The sequence below is a fragment of the Canis aureus genome, chromosome 18, assembly GCF_053574225.1.
Source record: "Canis aureus isolate CA01 chromosome 18, VMU_Caureus_v.1.0, whole genome shotgun sequence".
Taxonomy (NCBI): domain Eukaryota; kingdom Metazoa; phylum Chordata; class Mammalia; order Carnivora; family Canidae; genus Canis; species Canis aureus.
Genome location: NC_135628.1, coordinates 18,541,738 through 18,557,984, shown reverse-complemented (window position 1 = coordinate 18,557,984; position 16,247 = coordinate 18,541,738). Strand labels below are relative to the sequence as shown.

The 16,247-nt window shown below is 45.5% G+C and overlaps 1 protein-coding gene and 1 long non-coding RNA gene across 4 annotated transcripts in view; one reads left to right on the top strand and one right to left on the bottom strand.

Moving 5' to 3' along the window:
* Positions 1 to 16,247, top strand: part of CHN2 (chimerin 2) — a 296,328-nt gene that overhangs the window by 250,266 nt on the left and 29,815 nt on the right. For 2 of the 3 annotated variants that reach the window (XM_077856373.1, XM_077856374.1), the window contains exon 7: positions 11,450 to 11,527. In XM_077856373.1, the coding sequence (XP_077712499.1) occupies positions 11,450 to 11,527 (78 nt within the window). Of the gene's footprint in view, positions 1 to 11,075; positions 11,349 to 11,449; positions 11,528 to 16,247 lie in introns of those variants that run through there. The other variant, XM_077856375.1, reaches the window with a different exon arrangement.
* Positions 1,176 to 15,617, bottom strand: LOC144288666 (uncharacterized). The gene is made up of 5 exons (XR_013356623.1): positions 8,810 to 15,617; positions 8,175 to 8,285; positions 6,209 to 6,280; positions 5,438 to 5,485; positions 1,176 to 2,312 (listed from the first exon to the last, which is right to left on the bottom strand). It is a non-coding gene; the product is annotated as an uncharacterized LOC144288666 (long non-coding RNA).

The following is a 16,247-nucleotide window of genomic DNA, read 5'->3' as shown; positions in this document are numbered from 1 at the left end:
ACCCCGTTACCTCCTGCCAGTCTTTTCTCAACTGTGACCTTTTCATTGAGGCCTCTCCTGATGATTCTGCTTTAAATTGCACCCTCCACAAATTGTACCCTCCACCCCTAGCCTATATTCTCAGTTTATTTTTCTTCATGGCACTTACCTCTTCTTAGAATAATCTATAATATACTTATAAGTTTTGTTTATGTCTGCAGTCCAAGAGAGTGGAGATTTTTGTCAGTTGTTCACTACTCTATCCCATTGATGTTAAACAGGGTCTGATATACAATCAGTGTCTAATAAATTTTTGTGGAAGGAAGGAAAGGAAGGAAGGAAGGAAGGAAGGAAGGAAGGAAGGAAGGAAGGAAGGAAGGAAGGAAGGAAAAAACTATGTTTGAAACATGTCCAAGAATAATTCTGTTGCATTAAAACGGAGTTGAGGTCAAAGTGGATGTGGTCGTTTCATACTGAGCTATCCCTCTGCAGCATGGGTGCTTACACGTGAGCATGACAGTCTGTCTTCCCAGAGCCGGCACCTACTGGTGGAAGTGTCTGCATCACCCCACATACTCTGACATTGCATCTGGGAAGGAGCTACAGGGTCATGTTCTTGGCATAAGGCTGGCCAACACACAGATATGAGGACCAACTGTAGAGTTTGAAAATCCCAGTCACACAGAAGAACAGAAATAAGCTTCAATTCACATTTGGAATTTGCAGGCATCCATATTTCAAACTGCTGGGTTCATAAATAGCCCCAGGAGCTATATCGGGCAATATCAGCTGCACAGCTGTGAATGGCGTCAGAGACTATTTTGTTTGGGTGATTGCTCACTGTAAAAGCCCAGTAGAGGATTTGAGATATTTTTTTTTTGTGAAAATTTGAAAAGCCATTTAATCGGAGTCTTTGTCCTTTGCAACATAGGAGAGTTTGCATGCAGAAAACAGCTGGTCAATTCGATTTTTTTTTTTCTTCTAGTAAAGGTGCGCCTTACCCCAGTTGTTTACCAAAGTACCTGGTGAAAAGTAGGTTGGGACTCTTTGGCACATTTTGCTCTGCAAATTGCCAGGCTGCAGTATGACAAGAGAATGTAATTCAGCAAACCTATAGCCTCTGGCAGAGATTTCTCAGGCTCAGCTGGGTGAGCTACAGTGGCAAGGAAAGTGTAAGAGGAAGTACAGTTGGGTTCTACTATACAGTTGGGTGCCATAAGCCAGAAATGGAGCATCTTTGACTTTTGTAATAAAACACATAGGTCGATCATTCGGGGCAACTGCTTCTTTGGCCTGATGAAGGGAAGGTACATGACAGCAAGGGAATACAAAGAAAAGGAAATGAATGTGGACTATGAGAAGAGGAGGAAGACAGCAGCTGGGAACTTTGTAATAGCAGCTTCTCCCTTAAAATATGCATTGTTTCTCTGGGTCTTAGTTTTACAAAAGGTTACCTAAAATATTCTAAAGCAATTTTAAGGCACTTGATTCAACAAGTGCTCCATTCTCTCAAAAATAACCCGGCCAGACCTTCTTAAACTTGGCACATAGGAAATCTGAGAGTCTTAAAGTTCTCATTTAAGTAAATGGATGACTACAGTGATGCATCCATCTATTCTTCCCTCTTTTAAAAACTGGGCGCAAAAACAGCAACAACTACGGGTTCAAATGTGTGAGATGCTTAACACAACCTAGAGAGTCTGTCTCTAACACAGAGGATTTTTTGTGTCCACCTCTGAGGCGTCTGTGAGAGACATCAGCAATTAGCCAAAATCGTTGACCTCCACCCCAATAAAACAGCTGGAGAAGTGATGCAGGGAGAACAGCAATGATAACATTACACACTCGGTCAACCCAGGAAGTATCAGATTATTTAGCTGCTTCCAAACAAGGTGCTTTGGTCCGTTTTAGAGACCACACAGGCCCTTCAGTTTGGGGTGAACACTGACTGCTGTGGATGAGGGGAAATGAGTCGTAAAAGACCGGTCCTTCAGCCCTTTTGTGCCTCTCGTATTGAGAGTGGCCATCTGTCCCTGGAGAACAATTGGAGTGGCAGCTGGGCATGTTGTGCCATCAGAGATAAAGGCTCCTTCTCCTCGGACCAGAGCACAGCAGTTTTGGAGGTCACCGGCAGTTTTAGGAGTCAGCCAGGGCAGCCCTCAGTCCCTGGTGTTTTGATGGACTCTGATGACACCAGGATTCTGCAGCTCTGACCAGCACGTGGGCAGGAGAGATGGCAGGGTCCCACCTGCTGTCTCGCATTTTTTTAGCAGTCATGGGGATAAGCTTGCAGCTCAGCCACATCCTTGTATTATCTTCCTCCTATTTCAGGGCTTAAAACCAAAAGCAGAGAATATAGCAAACACTGCTGGGGCAGTTCTTAGGAGGAGCAAGGAATATTTATCTGGCATCGGTAGTGTTCAGAGTACATGGGATCAACTAGGCTGGGCTTAGTGGCATTAATAAAAGGAAACCATCCCTTTGATTATCATTCAGGAATCTGAGCTTATTTCACTTAAAATTTCTGATTTTTTTCACTTGCTATCAGGAATAGAGAGGCACATCTAGGATGCCACCGCAAAAATTGTAATTCCTGCCCCATATCCACCAGTCCTATATGTGTATGTGTGTGTATGTATACATATAATGTATATATGTATGCGTGTATATATTTTTATATTTTTTGTTTTGAGCTGACTAGATGCCTGCAGCATTTTACTGAGTGTCTCTGGGCAAGGTTTAATGTTTTGTGGCTTTGGGGAAATAACACGCAGCCCAGACTCATCACCCAGACATATGTGTGGGAAGTGAACGAAGGGTCTAAGAAAACTATAAGAACATGCTGACTCTTTGTAAAATTGTAAGTCATTTTGATAGAAGGCAAGGAAAGTAGAAATACTGCGAAAAAGGTGGGTACTTATTTTTATGCAACGGAGCTTCTGTGAGTGCCAAGCTAGTGTTGGTCTCATGTTAATCGCTGGAGATATGTTCATAGAAGAACTTTGGGGAGTGCCCCATGTTAAAAGTTTCTAAAGAGCCTCTGGGAACAGAGAGAAGAGATGAGTCCTTGTGTCAGTGAGCTGTTAGCCACCACTGCTGATCTGCCACAACCGAAGTGTCAGGCATTCCCATGGAAAGAGAATCAAGACACTGGATTCTATTCCCCTGGACATGCCTGTTAGCACCTTGGTTTCCTTAACTGTAAAGTGAGGATAATGATACCCACTCTACCTTCTTGATACAGGAAAGATACACTATAACGTACCCCACAAATACACGATGCTACTTTTAATATTACTCTACTGACAAACCTGGTTGTTGTATCCTTCAGGGCCTGGCCTGCAGGATCTCCCCATTTCCAGGGCCTCATCCTGTGACACAAGGGATCCGACCGCTTCATCAAAAGAAAACCCTAAGTGCATGGCCAGTGGCTTTTATATCAGAGGCTCACAAGAGTACGACTAGATAAGCAGTGATGATAATGAGCCTCTATGGTGGTCCTTTGACCTCAAGATACTTTATGGCCATGGACATTCATTGATTCATTCATTCAGCATAACTTAGTAAGAGCCTATTTTGTGCCCAGTGCAAGGTATGGCCTTGGGGTCTTATTCGTGATGAGAGCACACACAGCACCTGATGTCATAAAGCTAACTGTCTAAAAAGGGTCATGAACAATAATTTTAAAAGCGTATCAATAGTTTATTGTTATAAATTCTCAAGATGACAGGAAGAAAGGGAAGGGAAGCAGGGCTGGAAAGGCGGCAGGGGCCTACACAGACCCCTGTAGGCCATGGTTTGGATTTTTGCTTTTAGCTTAAGAATCCATGGAGGTTTTAAGTAGCACAATGGCAGGTGGAGGTGGGGTGGCATAGAAACATGTTCACATGTTTGAAAAGATATCGATTCCTTGTGGGAGGGGAGGATGCTCAACAGCATTTAGCACTTGGACACCTCCATCTTCTCTAACAATTTCCCTGGATTGAAGCCCTTGAGATTCGTACAGCAGCTTTCAATGCCAAGAGTGTATATTTGAATCTCCTAGAGGATTTCTTTTTTTTAAGTTAGGAGTCCATCCCCAGAAATTTGGATTTAAGTGGCCCTAGACGGAGCTTGAACATGGCTTTTGTTTTGTTCCCACGTAAATATCATCAAAGTTGAGACCCATAAATTCAATGGAAAGCACAAAATGGGTCTTCAAAGTGTGGATCAACATGAGCAACACCTGGAAACCTGTTAGAACTACAGATTGTTAGGCATGCTCTCCCACTGACTGAGTGAGAAATGCTGGGGCTGCCCAACAGTCTGTGTTTTCACAAGCCTTCTGGGGGTTCTGAGGCTAGCCCCAGTGTGAGAAGCACCAGCTGTTGACATCTCACAAGCAAGAGAACCAGAGCCTGGATCTGGTTCTAGATCTAGTTGTAGAATAGCCCTGTGACACGTGGGAATGGAGCGGGTGCAAATCATGAACTTCTCAGACCCTCGGTTCTCACCTGTAAAAACGGCAGGCAGGATTGGATGAGCTCAAAGGTCATCTATGATGTTATGGATTTATTATCAAGGCACACTAAACCCAACAAACTTTTTATAATGTACTTTTACAAAATCCACATCTTTATATAATGGAAATAGAATGTGATCAATGTAGGAAACTCCAAAATTAATGAAAAAGAAGAAAGTAAATGTCAATTAAAATTACTTCACCCAGAGATGACTGCCACTTATCTCCAACAGTTTGGTGTGTTAGAGAAGTTTTTTCTGATATTTCCAGTGTCATCAAATTGACAAAAGTGGGAATCATAGTATAGATGGTTCAGGAGCCTACTTCTTACCAAACTTCATTATATCAGGAGCATATCCCTTCATCATTAAAAGTTATTTTAATCATCTTTGTTAATATGTATATAATATTCCGGGCAGCCCGGGTGGCTCAGCGGTTTCGCACTGCCTTCAGTCCAGCGCATGATCCTGGGGACCTAGGATCAAGTCCCACATCGGGCTTCCAGCATGGAGCCTGCTTCTCCCTCTGGCTGTGTCTCTGCCTCTCTTTCTCTCTCTCTCTCTCTCTGTCTCTGTCTCTCATGAGTAAGTAAATAAAATCTTTAAAAAATATATGTATATAATATTCCATGACATGTTTACACCATAATTCAACCTCTCCCCTCTCTTGGACATGTAAGGCTTTTCTCATTTCTCATTAGTAGTGTTAGGATAAATATCTCTTTATGTATCTTTTCTAACTAATTCATCTGAAGATCTTTGGTTGGTTGGTTGGTTGGTGTTTTGTTTTGTTTTGTTTTGTTTTGTTTTTGTGGGGGAGAGGCCAGGGGAGGGGCAGAGAGTTAAGGAGACAGAAAATCTTAAGCAGACTCCGTACCCAGCACACAGCCTGACACAGGGCTTGATCTCATAACCCTGAGATCATGACCTGAGCCAAAATCAAGAGTCAGACGCTTACCTGACTGAGCCACCCAGGCGCCCCATGTCTGAAAACCATAAGAGAATCCTAGAAATAGAATCATTTGATCAATGCACATGAGACATTTGATCCATGGCCAGCTTTCTCCCCAGACACGAGCTACCTCATCCAAACACCAGCAGTACATCAAAGAGCTCTCCTCAGGACACCCTCACAGCATTAGTGGTATCGATTTCCATTTCCAATACTTGCCATGAGGCAACAGCTGCCTGTAGCTGCAGGGTAGAGCTTGCAGCCGGGGTGGAGCTCAGGCTGTCACCCCCTAAGGGGGACTCAGACTCAAGGGACAGAGAAGCCCAGGAACACAAGAGCTGGGGCTGGAATAGTGGAGAGAGACTCTCCAGGGACGGATGATGACATTTTCAATGAACCTTCTTTAAAATGCAGAATGGGATTTACTTGAAGTCTGAGGAAGAATGGGAGGTTGATGATAGATCACCCTTTCTAGAAATTAGTACTAAAAAGGCAGAATGTCATGGTCCCCTAGAGATGGGGCTGCCCGAGTCAGGTGGAGAGAGGGGGCCTCTGGTGGACAAACTTCTGAGGTCCCTCTGGGCTTATGATGCTAGATGACTAAAGTCAGCACAGAGGGAAGGGTATTCCTCTTTCTCCCACCGCCCCTCTCTCCTGGGCACTCTGCATGCACATGAGCACCTCAGTGGGCTTCCTTTTTCCACATCTTCCCGCCCCCCCTGCCCCACCCTTGCCTCCTTGTCTTCACCCGACACCCTTCCACTGCCTTCTTGCTACCTGATTCTTGGCTTCAGGATCCTCCTCATAGAAAGAAGGGCAGTGAGAGGCCGCAAAAAATAGAATCCAAACCTTTAATTTATAAAAAGGAAAAAGGAAGTGGTGAGCTTATTTCACTATTTATTTATAGCCCCACCTACTTCCAAAAGCATCTTAAGTAGCACCTGCTCTGGAAGAGGCTTCAGGGAAAACAAAAGTCTCCTCTTTAAAAAACAGACCAGGAAACACCAGCCCTGGGAGCTGCTAATGGTTAACAGTGGGGAAGAGAATAATTTGGGCCTTTAACCCCTGGATATTTTTAAATGTGGACCTTATTTCAATGAGGCCATTTCCAGGGTAGATTAAAGCAAAGATTTATTGTACATCCAAAAGAAGTGAAACTAAGTGTTCAAACAAAAACTTGTTAGCACTATTCACAATAGTCAAAAGGTAAAAACAGTGCAAATGCACATCAACAAAATGTAGTGTGTCCATACAATGGATTATTATTCAGGAATAAAAATCAATGAAATATTGGTACGTGCTACAGCACAGATGAACCGTGAAAATATTTTCCTGAGTGAAAGAAGTCAGTCCCCAAAGGCCATATATGGTATGATCCCGTTTATATGAAATATTCAGAACTGGGAAATCCATAGAGATAGAAAGCAGACTTGTGGCTGCCAGGGACCAGAAGGAGAAGGGGATGGTGAGTGACTGCTTAATGAGTGTGGGGTCTCATTTTGGGTGATGGGAATGTTCTGGAGAGTTGTAATGATTCCAGAGCATTAGTGAATGTGCTTAATGCCACTGAATTGCTGAAATGGTTCAAATGGTAAATTTTATGTTACGTGTATTTAAACACAATCAAAAACAAACTTGGAATTATGTTGAGTGAAATGAGTCAATCGGAGAAGGACAAACATTATATGGTCTCATTCATTTGGGGAATATAAATAATAGCGAAAGGGAATAGAAGGGAAGGGAGAAGAAATGTGTGGGAAATATCAGAAAGGGAGACAGAACATAAAGACTCCTAACTCTGGGAAACGAACTAGGGGTGGTGGAAAGGGAGGAGGGCAGGGGATGGGGGTGAATGGGTGACGGGCACTGAGGGGGGCAATTGACGGGATGAGCACTGGGTGTTATTCTTTATGTTGGCAAATTGAACACCAATACAAAATAAATTTATTATTAAAAAATAAAAAAAACTTGTTCATAGCAAAAAAGGAAGAAAAAAGCATAGACCTAGTTAGTTGTGCCTGGGTTCTAATCTCAGCCCTACCACTTACCTGCTGTGTAACCTTGGGCACATCACTTAAACTCTCAGTTCCCATTTCTTCATCTGTAAAGTGGGGATCATTATAATAATCCCTACCTTATAAATCTCAAATGAGTCAATGTATGTAAAGTACTTAGTACCACACCTGGCACATAGGAAGCATGCTGATAAATATTTGTGTTATTAACCTAACCCAGGTATTCCCCGCTGTAGGTAGTTTTGCCCCAGAGGAGAAAATTGGCAATGTCTAGAGAGATTTTTGATTACTACAGTTGGGGGGTTCCGTTGGCATCAGCAGGTAGAGGCGAGGGATACCACTAAACACCCTACTGTGCACAGAGCAGCCTCCCACAACAAAGAATTATCTGGTCCCAAATGTCAGTGGTTCCACGGTTGAGAATCCCTGATTTACATGGAGCATGTAGGGAAATGTGCTTCCTCTAATGAATGTGTAGACAAAACTAGGTCAGACAGAAATTTTTTGCTAGAAAGGACTGTCAGCAAAACTATTAAATGTCCACCGTGTATAGAGAGCATGGCTCAGTCATTATGGGGGCTATAAAATAAACCAAGGCGCTATCCTTGAGATGCTTGGGCGAAGACGAGCTCTGTGTGACGGAGTTAAGAGGGGAATTTTACCAAGAGATGTTTGTAATCGCTTTTCCTGTAGTAAGAGGGTGATCTGGGGTCATCCACACTACTCACAATAATGCTCACTCAAATGCCAGCACTTCTGGTTCCTTGTAAAGATGCATCTTAAGTAGCCACTGTGTGGTTCCTTCACGTGTCTGAATGCATCTTGTGTTTGGGTAAATTCTATGGAACAAATATCCGAAAAAGAAACCAGTGTCACAAATAGAAGTAAAAATTACTTGTTATAAGTAAAGGCACAGACACAAGATAAAATATTAAATCTCCTTGTGTTCAACCACCCATGTACCAAAAGGCAAAGGAGATCCTTTTTGCCCACTTTCCATTTAAGGAGTTGTTTTATTAGATTCTAAAACCATACATCCATATAATTAGCCTAGCTTAGTTCAGAGAATCCATTTTACACAGAATGGCTCACCACCAAAAGGCCTCTGTGGACTAGCTAGCAGTGAAGGTTTGGGAAGGGACGCTATTCCTTCTCTCTCCCTTTCTGTCTTTAGGCTAAAGATTACAAGCCTTTCAAAGATATACCATGTTTCCACTCAATCCCATTGAGTGACAGATGTCCTTTATGATTAGGTGATGAGCAGTCTGGTGGGGCCCATCAGCAAGGCAGATCACTGGAGGTTTAGGTCCTTGGAAGCTAACGCATGGTGATGGGGGATCATAAGATAGACAGGAGACCCTACCCCATACAGTCACTTTTGCACAGCTTCCTCCACAATGCTGGCTTCCCATAGGTACAGGTAGTTCCTGGCAACTTATATTAATTAATTCAGTGCCTACCATGGCAAGGAATTTTATTAGGTACCTGTGAAGAAGAAACAGGTGAATTAGACAATAGAGCGTGTCATGATGATTTCTCAATAGGGCAGGGGCAAGCATAAATCGCTGTCATATAAGTTAGAACGCGACAAGTGAAATCAGAAAAATGTGGAAAAAGCTATTTGGGATTTCAGAGGAGGTAGTTGGCCTCCAGTGGGGAGTTTGGAGAAGACTTTTCGGAGAGGGTGGCATTTGAGTTAGAATGTGAATGTTGTTGAGCCTATCAACATGTAGAATGATACTGGAAGATGCTACAAGACAGAGGCAGCTACTGAGGTGAGGGGTGTGTCAGAGAAGAGAGGTTTTGTAGGATTTATGGAGGGGAGTGCCGGCGAAGAGATGAGCCGGGTAGATTGAGACAAGGTCATGAAAAACCCACAATGCCCCAACACGGTTAGGCCATGGAGAATCACTGACCTTTTCTGGGCTGGTGCATCCAGACTACGAATACTGTGCCGCCACGTGCAGTGGGCTGCGGAGATACTGTGGGGCAAGAATGGGAAGAGGGGCAGACTTGGCCAGTATTTCAGATCAAGCAGGACACAAATGGCAGGACATGGCACCATATCAGCTTATCTGGGCCAGGACCTGGTGTTCAGGAACACAGGCGCTGGACACAGATACTTTGGGTTCGAGTCCTGAGCTGTGCCACTTAAGCCCATGGCCTGTGCTTTACCTCTTGGTGCCTCAATCTCTTCATCCAAAAAAAAATGGGAGTCAAAGTCTTGTTTCTCATACACGTGAGCTGAAAAGTAAACACGTAAGTGCCTTTAACACATTGCAGATATCACCCTGCACAACGTAAGTTATCGTGCTCAGTAGTTCAATATAAACATTGACTCTTAAGGGCGCATGGGTGACTCCGTTGGTTAAGCGTCTGACTCTTGGCTTCACCTCAGGTCGTGATCTCAGGGTCATGAGATCGAGCTCTGCATCGGGCTCTGGGGGGGGAGGGTGTGGAGTCTGCTTAAGATTCTCCGTCTCCTTCCACCCCTCCCTTCCCATCCCTTCAAAAACAGAAAAAAAAATTGGCTCTTGTTACCCCTGAGGGTACAAGGGTGACCTGAGAGAATGCACTTCTGAACTACGGTAGGACAATGGTAATTGTCAGGAATAAAGAATTCCACAGGAAAACAGCAACCTTGCTTTATTCTCCACAAGGCTGCTTGCAGGGGCTGAAACGTGGGGCCCTGTCTCGGTAGAAGCCAGGATGGCACCCCTGGCCTGGCATCTACCCCCACGGCCTGGCTACCCGCATTCTCCTCACTTTCTAGTTCCCACAGCATTGATTTTACTTGAGGGCATTAGCCACATCAAACCTTGTCAGCAGACCAGGAGTTCTCCCCAGACATAATGATTTCCTCACTGTTACAGTGACGGGACTTGGGTCCAAAACTTCTGGTCCCAGGGGAGCCCATCAAACAGATGATGCTTTCAAGAAGCATCAGGCTTGGGGAGCATCAGGCTTGGGCGCTAACAGAATGAACATGCGAGATGTCATATTTAAGATAAAGGCAACTTTGACGTTTGGGTTTTAGTTAAGGAACACCTGTGTCTCCAGTATGTGTGTGTGTGTGTGTGTGTGTGTGTGTGTGTGTGTGTGTGCACGCACACTGGTGGGGAGGAGAGAGACTGGGAGCAAGACATCCCACGTCTTCTGTTGAAACCCTGGCTGTAGAGCTCAGAGCTAAAATGCCATGCTCTTTTTCCATGCCCAGTCACTGTTCAGACTGCTCTGATTTAATGCATGCATAAGAATAAAAATTAAGCTTCAAGTGCTAGGGCAGTTTTTTTTTTTTTTTTTTTAAGCGAGGCAGGCTTTATCCCCATAAGATTAAACAATCATCAGGGTTTAAAGGTTTAATCTGCCAGAGTCCAGCCCCGGATGGGGTTCAGAGCCCCAAAATAATTGGATACAGCCCCAGGCTTTGAACGTCAGAGCGAGTAGGGGTGTGTGTGTGTGTGTGTGTATGAAATGTGCACAGGCACGAGGGGTCTGTCCTGTGGCGGGAGCCCTGAAGCCGCCTGCCCCTGCCGCCTCCCCCGGGGCCCGGCGGCGCCCGAATACAGCTTCTGGGGCTTGCTGTGCACATGAATGTGCGCTATTGTTCAGGCACACGTCGGCCCTAAGAACTAGCACCGAACAGCCCCGTCCTTATTCAGACGCAGAGCCCCCTCCATCACTCAAAGCAGCCCGTCCAGGTCACATGCCCGGGGCCGCTGCAGACAGGACGCAGCTGCCTCGAATCTGCTGCCTGACATTAGCCGCGGTTCGGAAGACCTGCCAGCGCTGAGCCTTCACGGGGGAATCTAGAAGGATGTGGGGTGCAGGCACTATGTTCTCCGAGGAACTGTGGCCGGAAAATGAGAAAAAATGTGCGGTGCTTCGGAAGCCTAAGCAAGGCAGGAAACGCCAGGAGCTGCTGGCCGTGGCCTTGGGGGTGAAGGTGGGAGTCAAAGGCACCTTTCTCTGGCCCCCTCTCAAACTCTTTGCCTGTCCGCAGATCTCGTCCCTGGTCCGAAGGGCCGCCCTCACGCACAACGACAACCACTTCAACTACGAGAAGACCCACAACTTCAAGGTAAGCAAGCCGCTGCGCTCCTCCTTCTGGGGGCAGGGGGCAGGCGGAGGGGTGCCCCTGGCCGTTCCCGGCTCGTCTTGGCTTGTGAAGCACCGAGAGGGCACGTTGCTCAGCTTTCCGCGTCTGGCCCCATGCATGACCTCGCACCGTTGCTTGGTATCAAACTGGAGCCCCCACCCAGCAAGCAGTGTGCTCTGTGCTGACACCTAGAAACACCTTCATGGGGGTGACATGAGTTGCAGGCAGCTGGGCCCGTTGCCGCTGCAAACCGCTGTCCGGCCGAGGAGCAGCGGCGCGGGCCAGGCCGCGGGCATCCGGAGGTCTTCTGGAACATCGGGCGGTACTTTTCCACTCAGGGTAGCTCTAAAGACTATTGCTGTCTCTGAGCAACAGAAAACAGTTGCCCATTTCACAGTCTGTGTTCCGTCTTTGTTTTCAGGGATGCTAACTCCTTTGGTTTATGTGTCGACAGCTGTGAAAGCAAACGATGACAGGAGATACCATCCAGTAGCTTTTGTTTGCGCTCCAGGTCCAGGGGGGGCACCCCCACACACCCCGGGCTCCCTCCCGGGGCAGCCTTGATCCTGCTCAGCAGACCAAACAAAAAGATAACGGAAAGCTGGTGGGGGCTTTAGGGGATCTTCCCCTGTGTGTTTATAAACTGGAAACACTGCCGTCTTCATTTCGGACTAGCGCTTGTAGCAAAGGGCCTAACGTCAGAAATCATGGCCTATTTCCTTTGCCCTAATGTGTTTTCCAAGCAGGGCTGCTGGGGGGGGGATTCTGATGCCACATTGCCTGGCCGGGGATGCCGTGGAGTGGAGGAGGGATGGGATGGAGTTTGAGGTTTGACCCCAATTATCAGCAAATGGGCTGACAACTTGGAAGTTGGAAAGTGTGGAGATGGAGAATCCAGGAAGAAAAGAAGAGGCGGGGGCAAGCAAATTATGAACTGCTTTTTTTTTTTTTTTTTTGTAAACTTACTTCCTTTAGGACCAATAGCCTGAGTAACTGTTGGAACCAGAGAGCCCTTTGTCAGAGGTGACCAGGGAAACCTCTTTTATTCTTTCACTCTGTCGCTTTCCAGTTCTTCATAAGGACAAATATGTGTCTATTAAATATACATTCATGTCAGTTCAGTCTGTTTGCCCTGCTGCTGTTTTTAGAAAGTGAGCGGCTCGGGCATTTGCATGCTATAATTGAGCTGAGGAATGGAATTATCCAGCTCTCCATATTTAGCATGAGGATGAAGAATTGCATTATATAGATCCTCATTGATGCCAAGGCTCTTGATATTTCGCCCATTGCTGAGTAGTGATGGGCCTGATTGGGGACACAGGAAGCGGTTTATGTTTTTTCTCTCTTTTCTCATTTCTGTATTTATCCATATTAATTTTTTTTTTTTGCCTGAAGAAAGTATTTTTTTGACTTTGGGCAGAAATCCTGATTCTTTGCATCCTGTGGATGCACCACTATGGACTGGGAAGAGGGATCTTCTTGGACTTGCAAATTCTTGTCCTTCCTCTTGAAAATTCCAACTCTTCTGGCTTTAAGAAGCAATTGGACCTATGCGTTTACTGCGATATGTGTTTGCGTGGGAATAGCTTCTCCCTCTGTATATCACGTCTGAGCTTGTGTGCAAAACACACAAGCATATTTAGTTGATTGACAATTCCAAAACCGGTTTCAGTTTCTTTCATCTCGGATCTCTGAAGGGGAAACGAAGATATCTGAAACAAAAAGAAAGTTGAAACTCATTTTCTTAAATAGTGCTGTTTCTGACGCGGTCTGTATTACTTATTTACCACTGGAATCCATCAACGGTGTTTTCAATGTTTGCTTGAAAAGTCCATATCTATTTGATGTGATCTCTTCGAACATAGCTACCGAGGAAGAAAAGGCAGAGAACAGACAAGTTGTTAGAAGAAAATACATAGGCCAGACAAAGCGTTTCTCTTCCGTGTTTTAAATAGACATCTTTGAGGCATAGCAGGTCCTCGAGTCTCTGTGTCACTTGATTGTGGCTTTCAATGGTACTGCTCGTGCCACTATCCTTAAGAATGAGTGGCAGGGCCAGGAGGGGGTGGTTCCCGCTGTCACTCCTCGCCCCCGCCACCATCATTCAGCCTTCTCCTCACCCCCAACTAATTTTAAGTGGGAATTTTGCATGGTCTTTAGAAGAATACTCTAAAAGCTGGTCAGTGCTATAAATAGAGCAGTGGGGTTTTAGTAACACGACTAAATCAACAGAACAAAGAAAACTCTTATCAAAGGCTCCCTGCCATCTGCTTGGAATTAGTGTAAAATTAAGACCTAAAACACAAATTTGTTCTCTATGCTAACATCTAATAGGCTTTATTCAGGAACTCTCTTGATTTGTAATTTGGGTTATTTGAGAGTACTATGTAAGGCATGAAGTAAGTATTCAATAAAAAGAACAAATAATCACATTTTCATGATTATCAGCAAATAACCCTTGCTAGGCCCTATCTGCACTCTTGCCCAGGAGCTCCTATGAGAGATTTCAATCTGCCAGCAGATCTAAATGCCTCACCCCACAACAAGATTTTTTGCCCTGTTAAGGACTACTTCCCCAGGTAAAAAGCCATCTCCTGGCTCTCCCCCTCCCCAGGAACTTCATCAAGAGGAATGAATAGAAACTCCCACTCTGGGGGCACCTCGGTGGCTCAGTTGGTTAAGCGTCTGCCTTCAGCTCAGGTCATGATCCCGGGGTCCTGGGATGGAGCCCCACACCGAGCCCCAGAGCCCCACATTGGGCTCCCTGCTCAGCGGGGAGTCTGCTTCTCTCTCTCTCCCTCCTCCCCTGATCGTTTCTCTCTCTCAAATAAGTAAATAAAATCTTTAAAAGAAAGAAAGAAACTCCCAGCTCTCCCCAGTGCTGCTCCTTAATACCTACATACTCTCCATGTCTAGAAAAAGACAAGTTAGTTCTGGGAATAAGAACTTTTGGAAGCAAAGTAAAGTTATGCTTCATCTCATGCAATAATAATGTACTTTCAACACTACATGCAAATGCAGTTGTTGCTCATTTAAATCCTAAATTCTCTGGGGTTACTTGCACGTACCGGAATCGGGAGGTGTTTGTTGAGAAAATTATGAAAATGACAGGATCCTCTCTGAAAGGAACACTCTTTGATAGACAGAAAATATGCTCCTTTATTTAACTTATTTTACATCTGCATCTCTTTATCTAGTTGACTGAAAGAGACACTGTCCTGTAAGTAGAATAGCTCTCTTTGAGATGCTCCACCTTAATGACACCTTGTGGCTAAGCTCCAACATCTTCAGGCTAATGAACTCCAGAGCCCCAACAATCTGGAACACTGTCCTTCCTTCCTTCCCCACTTAGCACAGCAATGATGTTGGGGTGGCCAGCTTGGTTCTCCTGGCCACAACTTGACTTTGGGTGAGGAGCTTAGTTCCTGCAGCCTCAGTTTCCCTATCCGTAGAATAGGAGTGTTGTAAGATTTAAGGAATACATGTGAATCACTTACGGTCTATGGCATCCGATTGGGTTAGCCTTGGTTATTATTTTGCTATTCATCTTTTTGTCTCACTCCTCTCTTGTACTTTTGTGTTTAGCTTTCTCTGTATCTGTATTTATTTTCTACCCTTAACTTCTTCATGCCCTTCCTTCTTTTTACCAGCATCTGTTTCTTCTGTCTCATTAATGACACGGGATAGAAAGATGCAAGAGTGTTCTGGGCAATGCAAATGACATGAGTGAAAACTTGTGTTCAGAAATGAGCCAGAAGTGAACAGGGTGCAGAGAAGAGACCAATGGGGGGGAAAGGTGCTCACCTCACATGTGGGGTAGGCCAAATCGAAGCAAACTGAGGATCCTAGGCATTTTCTCTGCTCAGCCTGCTTGGATACTCAGCCCAGTATACATGTGCATGTACATCACTCCCTCCTACTGAATTCTCTCCTCCACCTAGGCCTGGCAGGACACTCCTCTTTCCTTATATGGAATATGGATGGAGAGCAGAGGCCCAGAAAGTTCTAAAAGTTGAAAAGCAAACCACTGGACCCCCACCTTATCCCATGTTCCCCATCTCCTGTCCATCTCCCTGCCCCTTCCACATCCATCCTCTTCGTATCCCCCACCCAGCCCTTCCCCACCCTCCTACCAGCTTTACTTTACTCCATAGCACCCACCACTAGCACGCTACACATTTACTTGTGTGCTTGCTTTCCCTTTACCAGCTGGAAACACTCACTCCTGGGACATAGGATTCACACCCCTATGTCCAGAGCAGGGCCTGGCCCAGAGAAGGCCATCAGTAAATACTGCTGGAAAGCATGTGTAGCAGACATCGCTTGGCCCTGCCTGAGTGAGACTGTCTCCCCACTCGCCACCCCACCGCACAGTTTGACCTCGGTCATGGCTTGTCCCACTTTCGTTTGCTGTGCTCAAGTACTTCCAGGTGCAGGCCCTCATCAGGGTCACTAGATTGGGCCAGGGAGGGGGACCATATCAAGGTACACCAGGCCAGTCCTCATTCCCTGTTTGGCCAGTGGGTCAGGCTGAGCAGTGTTACTGGGTAGCAGTACTCAGCAGTACCCAGTGCTACCCAGTGCTACCCAGTGTCTTACACACGGGGGAAGCGGAGGAGACACGTGCCATGGCCTACTCTTCTTGTCTCAGCTTCTTGTGCGGTGACTCTCAAATGTGGCCCAGTCTTGGACATGAGTGAAA